Source organism: Anguilla rostrata, chromosome 19 (genome assembly GCF_018555375.3).
Source record: "Anguilla rostrata isolate EN2019 chromosome 19, ASM1855537v3, whole genome shotgun sequence".
In the NCBI taxonomy this organism is placed as follows: Eukaryota; Metazoa; Chordata; class Actinopteri; order Anguilliformes; family Anguillidae; genus Anguilla; species Anguilla rostrata.
The window spans coordinates 11,737,122-11,754,414 of NC_057951.1; the positions used below are offsets into that span (position 1 = coordinate 11,737,122).

The 17,293-nt window shown below is 43.2% G+C and overlaps 1 protein-coding gene and 2 long non-coding RNA genes across 6 annotated transcripts in view; 2 read left to right on the forward strand and 1 right to left on the reverse strand.

The window, feature by feature from the left end:
• The window catches only part of LOC135245676 (uncharacterized), a 142,316-nt gene extending 141,460 nt beyond the window's left edge, over window positions 1-856 (forward strand). Inside the window, exon 11 of the long non-coding RNA XR_010327330.1 lies at window positions 564-856. This is a non-coding gene — a long non-coding RNA (uncharacterized LOC135245676). The remainder of the gene's footprint in view (window positions 1-563) is intronic.
• An 8,001-nt stretch (window positions 857-8,857) lies between these two features.
• Window positions 8,858-9,913, forward strand: LOC135245640 (uncharacterized). The gene is made up of 2 exons (XR_010327319.1): window positions 8,858-9,430; window positions 9,511-9,913. It is a non-coding gene; the product is annotated as an uncharacterized LOC135245640 (long non-coding RNA).
• Window positions 9,707-17,293, reverse strand: part of LOC135245635 (peroxisome proliferator-activated receptor alpha-like) — a 28,841-nt gene continuing 21,254 nt past the window's right edge. For all 4 annotated transcript variants that reach the window (XM_064318810.1, XM_064318809.1, XM_064318811.1 and 1 more), the window contains exons 4-7: window positions 15,679-15,817; window positions 12,720-12,919; window positions 10,609-11,065; window positions 9,707-10,150 (exon numbers count right to left, since the gene is read on the reverse strand). In XM_064318810.1, coding sequence (XP_064174880.1) covers window positions 9,906-10,150; window positions 10,609-11,065; window positions 12,720-12,919; window positions 15,679-15,817 — 1,041 coding nt within the window. In that variant the 3' untranslated portion in view covers window positions 9,707-9,905. The remainder of the gene's footprint in view (window positions 10,151-10,608; window positions 11,066-12,719; window positions 12,920-15,678; window positions 15,818-17,293) is intronic.

Consider the following 17,293-nt stretch of genomic DNA (forward strand, 5'->3'; position numbering starts at 1 on the left):
AGCTCAGGAGGTAAGAGCAGTTGTCTGGCAGTCGTCGGGTTGCCAGTTCGATCACCGCCCTGGGCGTGTCGAAGTAACTAACTCCTAACTGCTCTGGTGAATGAGAGGCATCAATTGTAAAGCGCTTTGGATAAAAGCGCTATATAAATGCAGTCCATTTACCATCCATTTGTATCCTTTCAACCAGCGAGCAATTTAGGCCCTGAAAACAAGCTCCATTGAAAGACCTAAGCACTGAGACTTACTGAAACACACTGATATCCAGCATACACTGCAGAGCTTACAGGCTTGGATTTCACATCCCCCCCATAAGAGCATTGCTATGTTGCGCTTCTCTTAAACCTTGTAAAGAAAATGCTGTCACTGACCTCTAGTGATGGAATTGTGAACTACATGCACATTTGCCATTTGCCAATGTTCGGAATTGATACTCTTGTGGAATCCTGTTTTTTTTCTGATCAACAATGAATCATAACAGCACAAAATCTGCTTTGTATGATCTATTTGACTTGATTGAGCCATTGTTTTTTGTGTGGTGTTGTCTCCTCTGTCTTCATAAGCAGGTTGCTGCCAAGGTCCTCCCTGACTGCTGAGAGCGTCCTCTGCTGTCCTTCCAGAGACTGCAGCACCATTGATTTCCAGCGTCAGTGGAGGAATGCAAACACCAACAAATAGGTTCTGTGGGAGAGAAGGAACATTAAGGTCTACCAAAAAAAAAAACAATTGACCTGGGGTGCGTTTCATCTTTTTTTTAACCTCCTTGTTTAATGTGTGAAATTTACATCTGGAATTACACGTTGTCAATGCGGGTGCATTCCAATTGCTGTTTTTATTCGTCCTTTGTTGGATGAATAAAAATTGGTAGAGTTTTGTATGGAGTTTTTGATAAATGAAGATTGTCACGAATATTGTAGAATTGAACCCTTCAACAGGCTGCAAACAAAAAATCCAAATGCACCAAAAACAGAACAGAAACTGATCTAAAAACACAAACCCAGACATTTATTAGAATAAATAAACTAAAACACAAACTAAAACAAAAGAAAACCCACAAAGTTTACCAAACAAAAAGGATCTTCACAAACACCAAAACACCAAGTAAGTATAATTAGAAGTAAGGAAGTAAATAAGTAGGTATAATTAGAAGTAGGTATAGTTAGAAGTAGGTATAGAAGTAGGAATAATTAGAAGTAAGGAAGTAGGTATAATTAGAAGTAGGTATAGAAGTAAGTATAATTAGAAGTAAGGAAGTAAATAAGTAGGTATAATTAGAAGTAGGTATAGTTAGAAGTAGGTATAGAAGTAGGAATAATTAGAAGTAAGGAAGTAGGTATAATTAGAAGTAGTAATAGAAGTAAGGTAGTAATTAGAAGTAAGGAAGTAATAGAAGTAGGAAGTAAATTAAAAGGTATAGAGTAGGTATAGAAGAAAGTATAATTAGAAGTAAGGAAGTAGGTATAATTAGAAGTAGGTATAGAAGTAAGTATAATTAGAAGTAAGGAAGTTAATAAGTAGGTATAATTAGAAGTAAGGAAGTAGGTATAATTAGAAGTAGGTATAGAAGTAAGTATAATTAGAAGTAAGGAAGTAAGTATAATTAGAAGTAAGGAAGTAAATATGTAGGTATAATTAGAAGTAGGTATAATTAGAAGTAAGGAAGTAGGTATAATTAGAAGTAGGTATAGAAGTAAGTATAATTAGAAGTAAGGAAGTAAATAAGTAGGTATAATTAGAAGTAGGTATAGAAGAAAGTATAATTAGAAGTAAGGAAGTAGGTATAATTAGAAGTAGGTATAGAAGTAAGTATAATTAGAAGTAAGGAAGTATAATTAGAAGTAGGTATAATCGGGCCAAGAAATATGCAATGGGAAGTGGGTGCTCACCCCCTGAGAAAGCTGGTAGGTCTGGTTGTACTTCCACATCTGTCAGCACCTCCTCCACCGCCTCCTCGTCCAGCGCCTCCCCGTGGAAGGGAACACCCATGAGGTTGGCCATGCGGTGCAGGAGGCCCGGAATCTGCTCCAGCTGCTGTCGAGCGTTCTCCACGCGGTACGTCCATGCGTGGTCCACCAAGAACATGCTGGACAGGGGACAGGCAGGGATGCGGAGGGAGGGGGGACAGACGTAGCCATATGTTAGGGATAAAAAAAAATGTATAAACAATTATCAGTACCTCAGCCTTTCTGCGATAACTGCCCATAACTGTACACTGAACAGTTCTTGTGCGACAATCTTCTGTGTACGTGTGTGAGTTCTACATGTGTACAGCATGTGTGTGCAGAATCAGAACCTCATTGAGTAAAATAAATTCAGGAACAGCATTACATATGCTGGCAAGTCCCCACTGGGACATATAACAGGTGAACAGAAAAATCCCTGAAAACAGGAAAATGTGGCAGTGTTTGAGGTAGACTAAATGGTGCAAAATGATAATTGTGCGCAATGGTGCCCACACCTGGTCGGGTCGCTGGCCTGCAGCCCGCTCTCGGACGTCACGACGACCTTGCTGGTGATGCCGGCTCCTGGGTTCAAGCGCTTTCTCTTGGTTTCATCAGCCTGATCATCCTCCTCATCCTCCTCCTCCTACTGCTCCACCTGCATGATACCAAAGACTTCCCCTTTAACATACAAGACGAGTACAGCTATCCGAACTGTGTTAAAAACATATAAGAGAATGTGAATTCAGCAGTATCATTCCCATCTCCATAAGGTGGATTTATAGACTTTAAAGCACGAGTGCAACCTTCAAACTTCATCTCTTTAATCGTGACATTCGTTTTTTCTTGGACTGTCCTCCATGCAACTGTGCGCACGCATGTTCAGATATCCAATGGTTTCTAGTTGATCTACTTATTGGCTCCAGAATTTCTAATGTGTCTTATGCGTTGAAACATATATTTTGCTAACGGTATTTAGCTATGTCCAAAAATGGAAAAAAAAAGCCCAAATTCTACATGCCTAATTTTTGATTTCATTCAAGGAAATGGAAATCATGTTTATTCAAGTAAGTGTGGGTTTAATATTATACTTTATGATTTAGTTGAAGCCACTAAAATGAAGATAGAAATATGCATCATTAATCATTTTTAAGTAGGTTTCACTGAGCCTTTTTATATTAAGTTTGATATGGTAGGAGGACACATTTGTTAGGATGTGCAGAACTAGAGTTTCGTGTAGGTGGGGCAAGTGGGACGCGTTATCGGTAACACACATCCTGCTTCCGTTTTCGTCACGCCAAATGTTTACCTTTTCGGGACGCTGCCGTGTGGTTAGCCCTGTTTTTCTTGTCCTACGCGCACAATAAGTACCTTAATTATTGTTTCCTATGTTCCGGAGAGAGCTGTATCTGGTTGTTTTAATTGTTTTTTGAGAAACATGAAGAAAGTGCATTTTTAAATGGTAATTTTAAGTATTAATGGACGGTTTTAGCCGCTTAGCATGGCTTATGCAAACAAACGAAACTGGTGTAACGTTGTCGTAAAAATGTTTTGCCGTCAAATATATTCCGATGTAAATAGCTATATTTTGAGTCATTTTATTTTTATTCCATTTTATTTATCCTGATTGTTCTCTCTGATGACTGTTTAGATGGTTATGTTTGATTGTATATACGTTTGCATTGCCGTGTGTGTTTCCTTTTCGTGGGGTTGTAACGGTACTTTGGTATATTGATGTGTTGTTAAGCACAGTGCTGTTGAGTCAGTTGCAGACAACATAACTCCATAAAACTGGAACGCTATCCAGATCTGTAATGTAATGTATCCATGCAATACATTTGAAATATTGTACAACAAATATATTTTACTATAGAAATAATATTTAAGGTACAAGTTATAGGTAGCTGTCCGTAACCACACATGATTTGAAAGTGTTGGCAACAGTTTATTTTTATTTGTAAATGAGACAATATGTTCTGTATTTTAAGCATAATATCTGGGATTTTAAATGGGGTAATAAATAAATTTGTACAGTAATACATCACTCTTTAACTTGTTGATGCGTGTGTTTGTCCTGCTCATTATTTGCACAGAAATCACTACTCTACCATGAGGCAGAGAATTATTAATAGGACACCACACCGAGGTAGAATAAACAAGCAAATGAATTTAACAAAACACAAAAAAATACTCTCAAATGATAAAGCACTAAGAGCAGGGAGGTCTGGCCATGAAGACCAAAAGGAAGGGCTAACCACGTAATGGGCCGTAAGTAAATAAGTATAATTAGTAAGTCTGTATAATTAGAATTAAGTAGGTATAATTAGACGTAGTATAATTAAGAAAGTAGAAGTAAGAAGTAAGTAGAAGTAGCCTAAGTAGAAGTAAGAAAGTAGAAGTAAGAAAGTAGAAGTAAGAAGTAACTAGAAGTAAGAAAGTAAGTAGAAGTAAGAAGTAACTAGAAGTAAGAAAGTAGAAGTAAGAAAGTAGAAGTAGAAGTAAGAAGTAGTAACTAGAAGTAAGAAAGTAGAAGTAGAAGTAAGAAGTAGTAACTAGAAGTAAGAAAGTAGAAGTAAGAAGTAGTAACTAGAAGTAAGAAAGTAGAAGTAAGAAAGTAGAAGTAGAAGTAAGAAGTAGTAACTAGAAGTAAGAAGTAAGTAGAAGTAAGTAGAAGTAGAAGTAGTAACTAGAAGTATTACATTACATTACATTCATTTAGCAGACGCTTTTATCCAAAGCGACGTACAAAAGTGCATTTTCAGTAAGAAGTAGAAGTAAGAAAGAAGTAAGTAGAAGTAAGAAGTAAGTAGAAGTAAGTTAGTAGAAGTAGAAGTAAGTAAGAAGTAAGTAGTAACTAGAAGTAAGAAAGTAGAAGTAAGAAAGTAGAAGTAGAAGTAAGAAGTAGTAACTAGAAGTAAGAAAGTAGAAGTAAGAAGTAGTAACTAGAAGTAAGAAAGTAGAAGTAGAAGTAAGAAGTAAGTAGTAACTAGAAGTAAGAAAGTAGAAGTAGAAGTAAGAAGTAATAGAAGTAAGAAGTAACTAGAAGTAGAAAGTAAGAAGTAAGTAGAAGTAAGAAGTAAGTAGAAGTAAGTAAGTAGAAGTAGAAGAAAGAAGTAAGAAGTAACTAGAAGTAAGAAAGAAGTAGAAGTAAGAAGTAGTAACTAGAAGTAAGAAGTAAGTAGAAGTAAGTAAGTAGAAGTAAGAAGTAGTAACTAGAAGTAAGAAGTAGAAGTAAGAAAGAAGTAAGTAGAAGTAAGTAGAAGTAGAAGTAAGTAAGTAGAAGTAGAAGTAAGAAAGAAGTAAGAAGTAACTAGAAGTAAGAAAGAAGTAAGAAGTAAGTAAGTAGAAGTAAGAAGTAGTAACTAGAAGTAAGAAGTAGAAGTAAGAAAGAAGTAAGTAGAAGTAAGAAGTAAGTAGAAGTAAGTAGAAGTAGAAGTAAGAAAGAAGTAAGAAGTAAGTAAGTAGAAGTAAGAAGTAGTAACTAGAAGTAAGAAGTAGAAGTAAGAAGTAAGTAGAAGTAAGAAGTAGAAGTAAGTAGAAGTAGAAGTAAGAAAGAAGTAAGAAGTAACTAGAAGTAAGAAAGAAGTAGAAGTAAGAAGTAGTAACTAGAAGTAAGAAAGAAGTAAGTAGAAGTAAGAAGTAGTAACTAGAAGTAGAAGTAGAAGTAAGAAAGAAGTAAGAAGTAAATAAGTAGAAGTAAGAAGTAGTAACTAGAAGTAAGAAGTAGAAGTAAGAAAGAAGTAAGAAGTAAATAAGTAGAAGTAAGAAGTAGTAACTAGAAGTAAGAAGTAGAAGTAAGAAAGAAGTAAGAAGTAAATAAGTAGAAGTAAGAAAGAAGTAAGAAGTAAATAAGTAGAAGTAAGAAGTAGTAACTAGAAGTAAGAAAGTAGAAGTAAGAAAGTAGAAGTAGAAGTAAGAAGTAGTAACTAGAAGTAAGAAAGTAGAAGTAAGAAAGAAGAAGTAGAAGTAAGTAGAAGTAGAAGTAAGTAAGTAGAAGTAGAAGTAGAAGTAAGAAAGAAGTAAGAAGTAAATAAGTAAATAAGTAGAAGTAAGAAGTAGTAACTAGAAGTAAGAAGTAGAAGTAAGAAAGAAGTAAGAAGTAAATAAGTAGAAGTAAGAAGTAAGAAAGAAGTAAGTAGAAGTTCAAATAATAGTCATTAAACAATATTCTTCTTTCATTCTTCCCAAACTGCAAAATTTCTTCCATCTCCTACGCATAACCCATCCTTGCACTCTCTGATTTTTCGGGGGGGGCCCACACCGCCCTGCCCCCCCCTTCACTCACACATCTCACTCACGCCTCTCCCCCACTCTTGGGGACCTCCTCTCCCCCGCCCTTGGGGACCTCCAACGTTACTCAGGTGCGGCACTCGGGGAATCGAACCATCAACCTCTACCTCCTGAGGATCGGTCCAACCACCTGCGCCACAGACTCCTTCGCACTCATCTCCCTTTTTTTTTGCGCATTTATCTAAATCACAACGGACCAAAGCTGCACAAACTGAGAGTTGGGCCGCTGCTGGATTCAAAGCAGCGACCTCCATACTTCTGAAGCGGCAGCCCAACCTCTTGCGCCACAGAGCCTCTTGCATTTGTCTTTCTTTTTTTTGCGCATTTATACTTCACAACGGACCAAAGCTGCGCAAACTGAGAGTTGGGCCGCTGCTGGATTCAAAGCAGCGACCTCCATACTTCTGAAGCGGCAGCCCAACCTCTTGCGCCACAGAGCCGCTTGCATTTGTCTTTCTTTTTTTTGCGCATTTATACTTCACAACGGACCAAAGCTGCGCAAACTGAAAGTCTGGCCGTTGCTGGATTCAAAGCGGCGACCTCCATACTTCTTAAGCGGCAGCCCAACCTCTTGCGCCACAGAGCCTCTGGCATTTGTCTTTCTTTTTTTTGCGCATTTAAGTAAGTAGAAGTAGGTAGGTAAAAGAAAGTAGAAGTAGACGCAAGTAGGTAAAAGAAAATAAGTAGAAGTAGAAGTACGTAGAAGAAAGAAGTAGAAGTAGAAGTACGTAGGTAAAAGAAAGTAAGTAGAAGTAAGAAGTAGGTAAAAGTAAGCAAGTAGAAGCAAGTAGGTAGAAGTAGAAGTAAGGAAGTAGAAGTAAGAAAGTAGTAGTAGAAGAAAGTAGAAGTACGTACGTAGAAGAAAGTAGAAGTAGAAGCAAGTAGGTAAAAGAAAGTAAGTAGAAGTAGAAGAAAGTAGAAGAAAGTAGAAGTAAGGGTTAATGGGAATAAGAAGTATAATTAGAAGTCTGAGAAGACTGAGACCTCATTTGTGAAGGAAAAAAAAAATTCACAACATTACAAACCAAGACTCTAAATGTCTATATGTAGAATAAGAAAAAGCAGGCTAACCACATCATCTCAAGAACTGAAATACTTGGCGCGATGAAAACTGAAGCAGGCTGTGTCACTTGTAATGCGTCTCACCTTCCCCTCCTGTGAAAAACTCCAGTTCCGCACAGCAAAATATTTAAAAATCTGGCGTGAGCGTAACGGCCGCCGTGGCCTGGTGGTGTCGATGAAAACTGAAGCAGGCTGTGCCACTTCTAATTATACCTACCTACTTCTAACTATACCTACTTCTAATTATACTTCTAATTATACCTACTTCTTACTTCTAACTATACCTACTTCTAATTATACTTCTAACTATACCTACTTACTTCCTTACTTCTAATTATACTTCTAACTATACCTACTTACTTCCTTACTTCTAATTATACTTCTAACTATACCTACTTCTAATTATACTTATTTCTAACTATACCTACTTCTAATTATACTTCTAACTATACCTACTTATTTACTTCCTTACTTCTAACTATACCTCCTAATTATACTTCTAACTATACCTACTTATTTACTTCCTTACTTCTAACTATACCTACTTCTAATTATACTTACAACTATACCTACTTCTAATTATATCAACTTATTTACTTCCTTACTCCTAATTATACCTACTTCTAATTATACCTACTTACAACTATACCTACTTCTAATTATACCTACTACTATACCATACCAGCAGCTGAGCAGAGGAATGGTCTTAGGCTCTGAATAGCAAGAACGTGCAAACTAATGAAAGGGGCCTGACTTCCAATGTGTCCTCAGACAAACGGGATTGTGCAAGTACTGACTTGCTTACTTGGGCCTGTCACTGCCTACAGAGCACAGGCCATCCACAAGACTTCTCCAGCTCCTTCCACCCCATCTGATGAGTTTGTTTGGCTCCGTTCAATAACACAAGAGCCACCATTGCTGTGTGTGGAGAGTTTAGCTCCTCAGGCCCTTAAGTGGGTTCCATCTCACCAGATGATCATAATGATGTAGCGCAGATGATACATTATAATGCATTAGCATTATAGCAAGTAAAACAATAGTTTTTTTTTCATTCTTACCAACCACTAAATTGCTTCTCCTCCTCAGTCACATAACCCCCTCCCTTCACTCACACGCCAAAGCTGTGCAAACCGAAAGTAGGGCCGCTGAAGGATTCTTTTTTTGCGCATTTATACATCAGACTTAGCTTTATGTAAACCTGAAGCATGGAAAAGAAATTAATCTAAAATAATGTGGTTTAAAAAGCAGTGTTTCGTTTTAATGACAGGCACAGGATCCCAGAACCGTTGCCCTCTGCAGGGACAGCGCCACGAGACCCGTTTACACGGGACAATAAAAGACCAAATTATTAAACAGCACCCTTCATACGCACAGATGCAAAGCAGACCCATCACAGAAAACGGCCCGTTTCCAGCACCCGTTCGATGAAGCTTGTGCGCAGGGGAAGGGGAGCTGTCCTCTGCATACGCGCGCACACACAGGTGAGACGCGCTGGATCCACGCGTTGGTGTATCATTACCTGTCCTGAGCAAATCACACAAGCTAAAACACCTTTTTTCATAGTCTGCTCTTGGATTTAGACTTTAAGACATCACTGTCAGTCAGTACTTGCCACACCAAAAAAAAAACAAAAGAACGGTTTTATTGCATACTGTGTAATGAACAAAAACCAGCAGTTCTTTTAAGGCACATAATCACCATTATTTTCCCGTAACAAGGGAACTTGGTTTCACGTAACCAAGACATGAGGAAAACAATGAGTAGCAGTTGAAGATGAAGGACTGTCCCCTACTTTCAGGTGTCCATTTCCATGAGTACCAACTGAGGGGAGAGCTGTTGGCTAGATGCTGTGGGCTAGAGCGAGGTTTTGAAACGGCAGACCTAACAATTCTAGTTATGACAGCTTTCTGGGAACAAAGCATTCAAAGATAAATAAACTTTTTTTTTGAGGGGAGGGGGATTAAGTGAAGGTGCTGACAGATTTGTGTGTGTGTGGTTTGTTTGTGTACGTGTGTGTCAATGTGTATGATCTGTGTATTTGTGACTAGCTTGTGTGTGTAAATGTCTATAATGCATGATGTCCATGGGTGAGTGTGTGTGAGCGGGTGTGGTTGTGTGTGTTTGTGTGTGTGTGTGTGAGCGTGTGTGTGTGTGTGTGAGCGTGTGTGTGTGTGTGTGAGCGGGTGTGTGTGTGTGTGTGTGTGTGTGTGTGTGTGTACAGCACCAGTCACTCGCTCTCCCTTTACCTCATTCTCTCTCTCTTCCAGTACTAGAGAGAAGAATACAGATGAACTACAGTATCTGGAAGCGAACGTTGAGTCCTGTTAATGTCATTATCCACCCACTTTCCCTGAAGAAGTTCGGTCCACATTTTGGGGAAAGGGGGGGAAATCCATCCTTTAGTGTGTTTTTTGTACTGGGTTCACATTCGCTGCCGCAGCGGCATAAGGCACTGCACCAAAGACAAGGTCCAAGCACATTTTCCTGCAAGAATCTCTGATGCTCCTTGTCGGTAAGAGGACAGAGCACCGTGTGTGTGTGTGTGCGCGCGCGTGCGGCGTGTGCCTGTGTGTGTGTGTGTGTGTGTGCTGGTTTATGGGGACCCGCAGGATGGTCTCAGTACATGTCTCTGTAGATCTCCTGCAGGAGCGGGTGCAGGGACGTGTCCTCGGTCTTCTTGATCTCCTGCACCAGCTGGGCATGCTCCGTCACCAGCTGCCTCAGGTCCACCAGCTTCAGCAGCAGCCGGGGGAGCAGGGAGGCGTCGTCCGGGTGGTTGGCCAGCAGGTGGAGCTGCAGGACCTGCACGATGGTCTCCTGCATGCGCTCGATGTACTGCACGTTTGTCAGGCCCGGCCGGTCTGGTGGGGGGGGGGGGGCACAGAGGAGGAGGAGGATGAGAGGTGGCTAGAGACCGTAGCTATATAGCCTGAGAGAGCAGCACAGTCAAAATAATCTGGGGTAAGGATGGGAAAGCCCCGGGTGTCTGAAGCAGCACTTATTATCATGGACAATCCAGACCAGGAGTAGACCAAGAAACTGAAGAGTTCTGACTTTATAGAATAAATAAAAATGACAATTTTCAAAAAGATTAATGTCTGGGTGACACAAGGAATTTATTCTAAAAATGTCTGATATCACCTTGCTCTAAAAGTGCACATCGGGCCTATTCTGTGGAGGAAAAAAAGGCTAAATTTTCTTCCAGTTATTATTTAATTTCATATCTTGCATTCTGCCTGTAAACATTTAACCACCCACTTTCCCTGAAGGGTCTAATCTCACAGGCCTGGCAGTCTGAGCGTCAACTACCCGCCTGTACCTCCGCAGCAGATGATGGCGGCGACGAAGAGCGCCAGGTCGCTGTCGTCCAGCTCCAGGGCGTTGAACTTCATGGCGAACTGGAACTTGGGCTCCATCATGTCGCTGAAGGGCCGCCGCAGGCTCTTGAGGAACTCGCGGGTGATGAAGCCGTTGCCGTAGGCGACCAGCAGCCCGTCCTTGTTCATGCAGGAGGCCAGCATGGCGAACATGGCCTCGTGGACGCCGTACTTGAGCAGGGTCACCTGGTCGTTGAGGTCCAGCTCGGAGAAGCCCGGCACCGACTTGGCGAACTCGGTGAGCTCGGTGACCGTCTCCACGGAGGAGCACTGGCAGCAGTGGAAGAGCCGGACCTCGGCCTCCTTGCTCTGCAGGCTGCCGCCCATGCTGCCCACCAGCTTGGCCACCAGGGTCCGCTCGGCCAGCCGCAGCGTGTCCATGTCGTGGATGACGAAGGGCTGCCGGGGGGGGGGCAGAGGAGACTGATTCAGCGCCAGGACACAATGTGCTGCCCTCGGCGTGCTCTGCCAGGAGGTTTGGCAAGACAGGCGGGGGGGGGGGGGGGGGAGAGACATGTCGAAGGGGGGTGGGGCGCGGAGGGGCGGCAGAGAAGGGGTGGTTGTGTGGGGTTTGAAAAAGCAATGAGTCGGTTTGAGTTTAAGATCTGAGGATGTTTTGAGGGGGGTGTGTATGTGGTGTGCGTGCGTGTAGTTTCAGTGTGTGGAGTGCGTGCGTGTAGTTTCGGTGTGTGGAGTGTGTGCGTGTGCGTGTAGTTTCAGTGTGTGGAGTGTGTGCGCGTGCGTGTAGTTTCAGTGTGTGGAGTGTGTGCGCGTGCGTGTAGTTTCAGTGTGTGGAGTGTGTGGAATGTGTGCGTGTGCAGAATGCGTCTCTCACTTGGTTGTGCCTGGCACACGGTTTTTACACTCATGACAAGGACGTAAAAATACCCACAAAATCTTTCCAAATCACAAGATACTACCTAATGCATATCTATGTCCAAGATATTTTCCTCTGCACTAATCATACTACAGTGTTGTGAAGAGAAACTTTGACAAAAACATTGTTTAAATAAAAACAAAAACAAAACACTCCCTCCTCTCATTTGTCCAAGGTTGATCAGTTATTTATCAGCAGAGTGAAGCAAGCACTTTTCTGATGTTCAGAGCAGCCCTATCTAATCTTATCAGCTGTTTGGCTTTAGACATGGCAGGCACTGTCTTGCAAAACACAGGTGTTATATGGTCTGCACACTTTCATTTTGCAGATTATCTGGAGGCAAAAAATATTATTATTATTATAATAAGAGCCCCCACTGATGGGCATTTTAGATACAGAACAGGAAATGTGGAGTGCTGCATTGCCGCAAGTTGATATACGACTCTTCCCCTCCCCCCTCCCCCCTCCCCCCTCCCCCCCGCCACCCACCTCTTAAACTTGTCAAGAGAAAGTGTGGTCATTTTAAAAGCCTGTTAGGCCTAAACAGCTCAATCAGCTTTTTCGGGAGGGCTCGTCACAGATGAGCGGGACACCCCACAAACGTGACCCTGCCTGGTCAAGGATGACAAGTGGGGACAGAAATAGCACGTGTTGCCAAAAAGAGAGCAGGTTTAACCTCCCAGCATTCACACTTACTGGGTCACTATAACTCCGTTCACGAACAACACTTCCCTTCCCTCTCCACTGACCCGAGCTCCAGTAATAGGAGGGCGTGGAATTGGCAACTTATTTCAATGGGATGTCACTCATGATTGGCTGATTTCTTACTGGAATTCACTGAATTATGCAATGGTATAAAATGTAATGACATCATTACAAAGAAGTGGTCAACAGTGTAAATGCACACAGTAATATTAAAATAAAATTTGAAAATGGTTATTTATTTTATGGTGATTAGTCTTATCCTATATGGTGACTGACAGTGATTAGTGTTATCCTGTGTGGTGACTGATGGTGATTAATCTTATTGTGTGTTGCCACTGATAGTTATTAGTGTTATCCTGTGTGGTGACTGATGATTAGTGTTATCCTGTTTGGTAACTGAGGGTGATTAGTATTACTCAGTATGTCATGTCTTCAAACGCATTTACAGGAGGTTATTTCTTAAAATCATACCGGTGTGCTGGTCTTGCCAGTCAGAATGACCCGTGCTTTGGACTTGTTCATGTTGAAGTTCTTCAGGTAGGCCTCGTAGATCTGCTTGGCCAGGGTCTTCTGGTCAGCCACCTGGGGGTTCTTCTCCTCCCACTCCCCTGTATGGATCTCTGCCTTCAGCTTCATCTTCTCTGACTGGGGCATCCGTCCAAAGCGGATAGCTGCACAGAGGACAGTGATTCAGGGCCGCAGTGACACAAACTGACAGTGCCACACGGCCAGGCAGATGTGCTTAAGCCACAGACTCCCTGATGTTCTGTGGGAGCTGGAGTGTGTACGTTACTGTAGGAAATAGGCATATCACCAGGGAAACAAGGGAAGGGATCCCTCCAATTGTGAAATCGTGAAAATATTATTTGCCAAATTGAAATAACTACCACCTCCTCGGGGAACCTCTCGTCTAGACGGTGTGTGGACAGCTGGAAATGTGTTTCAAAATTTTGGCTCATTCCTACCATCAAATTATGGCTCTCGTCAAGTCAAAGCTGTCCAGAAGTCTTGCTATATAGATACCCATTGCTGAAACAGATTTCAGTCGCAGTCTACAATACAATTAAGCCTTTATGAATAAATCACTCACTCAGGCTCAAGAGTATTGTAAAAGAAATTGAAACATTGTAAAACTTTTAAAAAAAAGTGTCTGTAACAAATTATGAAAATGACCCTGTTGCACATCAGTACGTGATGGTATGTGAATACCATCTCTCAGAGGGCTCCAAGACCCCAAAGCTCCCTAATCTAATTTTATTTATCCCCACCCCGACACACACAGCACCTGTTGTCCTTACATCACACACTTAATTTCCTCTTGTAATACACCACATCATTAAACAGTGTCAGGCGTACACAGGTTCAGGTATAACAGCTTCAAAAATACTGCAGACAGATAACTTCAGACAGTACAAAGTTAGGCCTTCTGATTCTTCAATTAACAATGAGGGGTTCAAATGAAGATCTGCACCTTCATTTTAATGCCTGTGTCTGTCATTTGGAGGGGATAGAAACCTCTCAAGCCTTTGGGTGGCTAATGTTAAAACCCCCTGAGCTGTGCAGAGCCAACAATCAACAAAAACCAAAAAGCTTTTTTTGAAAACGTTTAGTCAGTCCACGCTGGCTCCAACTCGCAGCGCTGAATCTCAGCCTGAGGTCAGTGTGACAGAATGGAACCGAAGCTCGCTGGCAACATGCCACCGAACGAGAAGCGCATGCGAACATTTCAGCGACGCGACCAACCAACCCCCCCCCACACCACCCAAGTTGAACTGACAGGCTAACGACGCGGGCTCTGGAGTTTCGAGACTGAGGACGGCTTGTGCAGAATGTCCCGTTTCCATATCAACCATTCCTCATGCTCTGATGGCTTCAGACAGAGATGACACCCGCCGATCTGGCCACACTCCCTTCCTACTGTACACACCCAGACGCCGCAATGTGCCGGCACTTCACAACTCCTTACAGCAATGGGGCACTTTTCCACCAATAACACCCCCCCCCTCCAAACCAACACCTCCACCGCTCTCTTCCCACTTCCTATTTTTGGCCAGCCCTACAAACGCGAATGTCTGTGACTGAGTGAGTGATGAAGTTACACCATTGGTCAGCTGAGTTACGAAGTCACACCATTGGTCAGCTGAGTTATGAAGTCACACCATTGGTCGGCCGGATCACGTGTGTTAGGTCCAGCCATATACTAGGTTTTAACCTGGTCTTGTTCCACTTCACCATGAGGGTGGGGGGTAGGGTTGGGGTGGAAGAACTGACCCAGACCAACGGTCACCAAACGATGCAGTAAGTTTACACAAATGCAGATAGACAAACAGAACAGTGCTGGACAGCGAATCGCATGCGTACTTGCCCCTTATCAAAAGGATAACGTGTACAACGGTGCGGGAGGGAGAAACCACTGCCACTGCCAAAAAAATAAAAAAAGGCAGAAGACATTGAAATCAACTTTAATGATAAAGCCTTTTCAACCTTAAAAAAATAAATGAAAACCAGTGAACAAATAAAATCTCTTCTGTAAAATGCCTGTAAAAATGTGCGTACCCTGCATGGCCGTAGGTGCAGGAGCAGAGGGTGAGGAGACTGGTTTAAGGAGGGGTTTGTATTGGACCCTCCCCCTCTCTTGTGTGTTTGTGCTCAGTGCTGCAGCTCATTCCTCTGGGATGAGCTAACCCCCGCTGGCGCTACCTCAGGGCACCGCTCTTCCTAAGGGCACGCGCCACCCCAGACACTGCCACCGGGTTCACAGGGTTCACTCCCTGACCTCAGCGCCCGCACTCCTTTGTCACCGTGGTGACAGTTGCCCGGTCGCCACGGCTGCGACCTCTCTCGGTGGAACACAGTGAGCAAAAGAACCCGGGATAGCTAAAGCCGGTCACATGACCCCCGCGTGGACCCAGGGTCCAGCGTTAACCTGTTGGTGTCTGTCCACGTGGACAGGGTGAGCGGGTTTGCCAGGTGTTTCTCAAAACGTCCTCTCAAACAGTTATTCAAACAATCATCAGATACAGAAGCAATAAAAAACAGGCCTTTCACTTAAAGCCAACTGACCGGGAGGGAGAGAAAAAAAAAACATTTTATTGACTCCTAGGAACCTACAACTTTATTTATTGAAAATGTTGAATGTCAGAGGTGATGTGAACTTATTGATAATAATGTAATTGTATCTATATCTTAAGTCCTAAATCCTAACTGAACTCAGTTTAACCTGAAATAACATCATTCTTCCACAAAACACAAAAAAGCAGTTTATGATCCACGATCCCTTACTATTTATAGCTGCCTAGTTACTGAGGAATATTTGGCAACATTGCGTCAAGGCCAGACCCGTGGACCTGTGCCTTGTCTCCTGGTAACCGCTGGGTCACACAGACACAGTGGAGCTGGCTGGAGAGCGCGGAGGCGGCCCAGGGCTCACCGTTGTGGGACATCCCCACGGAGAGGCACTTCTGGAAGCGGCAGTACTGGCACTTGTTGCGGTTCTTCTTCTGGATCTTGCAGCTGAGTTTGCACCGGCCGTACTTCAGCTTGAGCCGGATGGTCCTCCTGAAGAAGCCCTGTGGGGGGGGGAGTTTTAGCAGTGAGGTCGGTCAGGGGTGTAGCACACAATTCTGGGCCCAGTGCAAATGCAGTCTCTGCACCCTTAAAGTTGTAGACCAAAGCAAATGTTTTAGTCCAGATCTTTTGAGCCCAGTCCAGCACCCCCCCCACCCCAGGGCGCTGGTAGTCAGTTCCACCCCCCCCCTGGCACACTACGACACCCCAAGACAGACCACTGAAGCCACTTCAACAAAAAATGGGGGTTTCACATTACATTAGTCATTTAGCCTGTCCAGCCCGTCCATTCAGAAGGTGCTGATAATGCATACGCAACGCGTGTACTGAGTGGCTGGACAGCGGGGCAGTGAGCTTCATGTATGTAATGTATGGAATGTCCCTGAGGTCATCAGATTACCATACACATACGGGGGGGTCCCCCGCTGGCTCAGTTTCAGAACACTGTGACATCATCATAAACACAACACACGTATAGCACTGATGTGTCACCGACAGCTACAGTATTGCCCCACCGCAAACTCACCATTCAGCCGCAACACAGTCTCGTCACTAGGACCCGCACATTAGAATGGTCACAAAGAGTATGCCGGTAGATGGAGAGACGACTGCTTTCAGTTACCAGCAGTGAAGAACATTCTAATCACACATGAGACATTACACCTTAACGGGTTAAGATCATAATCGTTTGTCCCAGTGCGTTTCCTCACGGTTACAAAATACTTATTAGCACAAGCAAAGCCTCCGGGATCCACCGGAACATTGCGCTCAACAGGCCAGGGCTGATTTATTGACGCTGCTCTCTCAGTGCAGAAGGGTTGCATCTTTGCAAAGTGGGACACAGTTCAAATGTTAACGGCTCTCCGCATTCAGTAACGTCAGTCTGAGGACAGGGCTCTGAGCTGAAGTTGGGGCATTGCTGTGCTTTGGAGTGAGAGTGAGGTTGAGACATTACTCTGTATCTGCAGAGTAAGACTGAAGGAAGGACATTACTCTGTGCATAAAGACAGCAGACTAGCTCACAACCCCCAAGCCCTACTGGGGGAGTGTGCACCACAAAGCTCATCACTAAGAGGGAGAAACAGCAAAAACACACCGCCTCCCCAGACCTGCAGGGGGCGTTGTAAGTTTGTGTGCTGACCTAGTGCTGCGCTATTCTCACGGACACAAAGATGGACTAGTCCGAGGTTCAGGTTTCTGCTTGGCTGATGCTGTGTTAGTAGATGCAGCAGGAAAATACATGGTCAAATGTGTGATATCCACAGACCAGGTGCCAGGGTTATGTCAAACTGCTATAGTGACAGGTGTGCGTGTGTGTGTGTGTATGTGTGTGTCTGTCTGTCTGTCTGTCTGTGTGTGTGTGTGTGTGTGTGTGTGTGTGTGTGTGTGTGTGTGTGTGTGTGTGTGTGTGTGTGTGTGTGTACACGTGTGAACGCACATAGTCAGCGACGCAGCACACCTGTTCCCGGAATCCTACA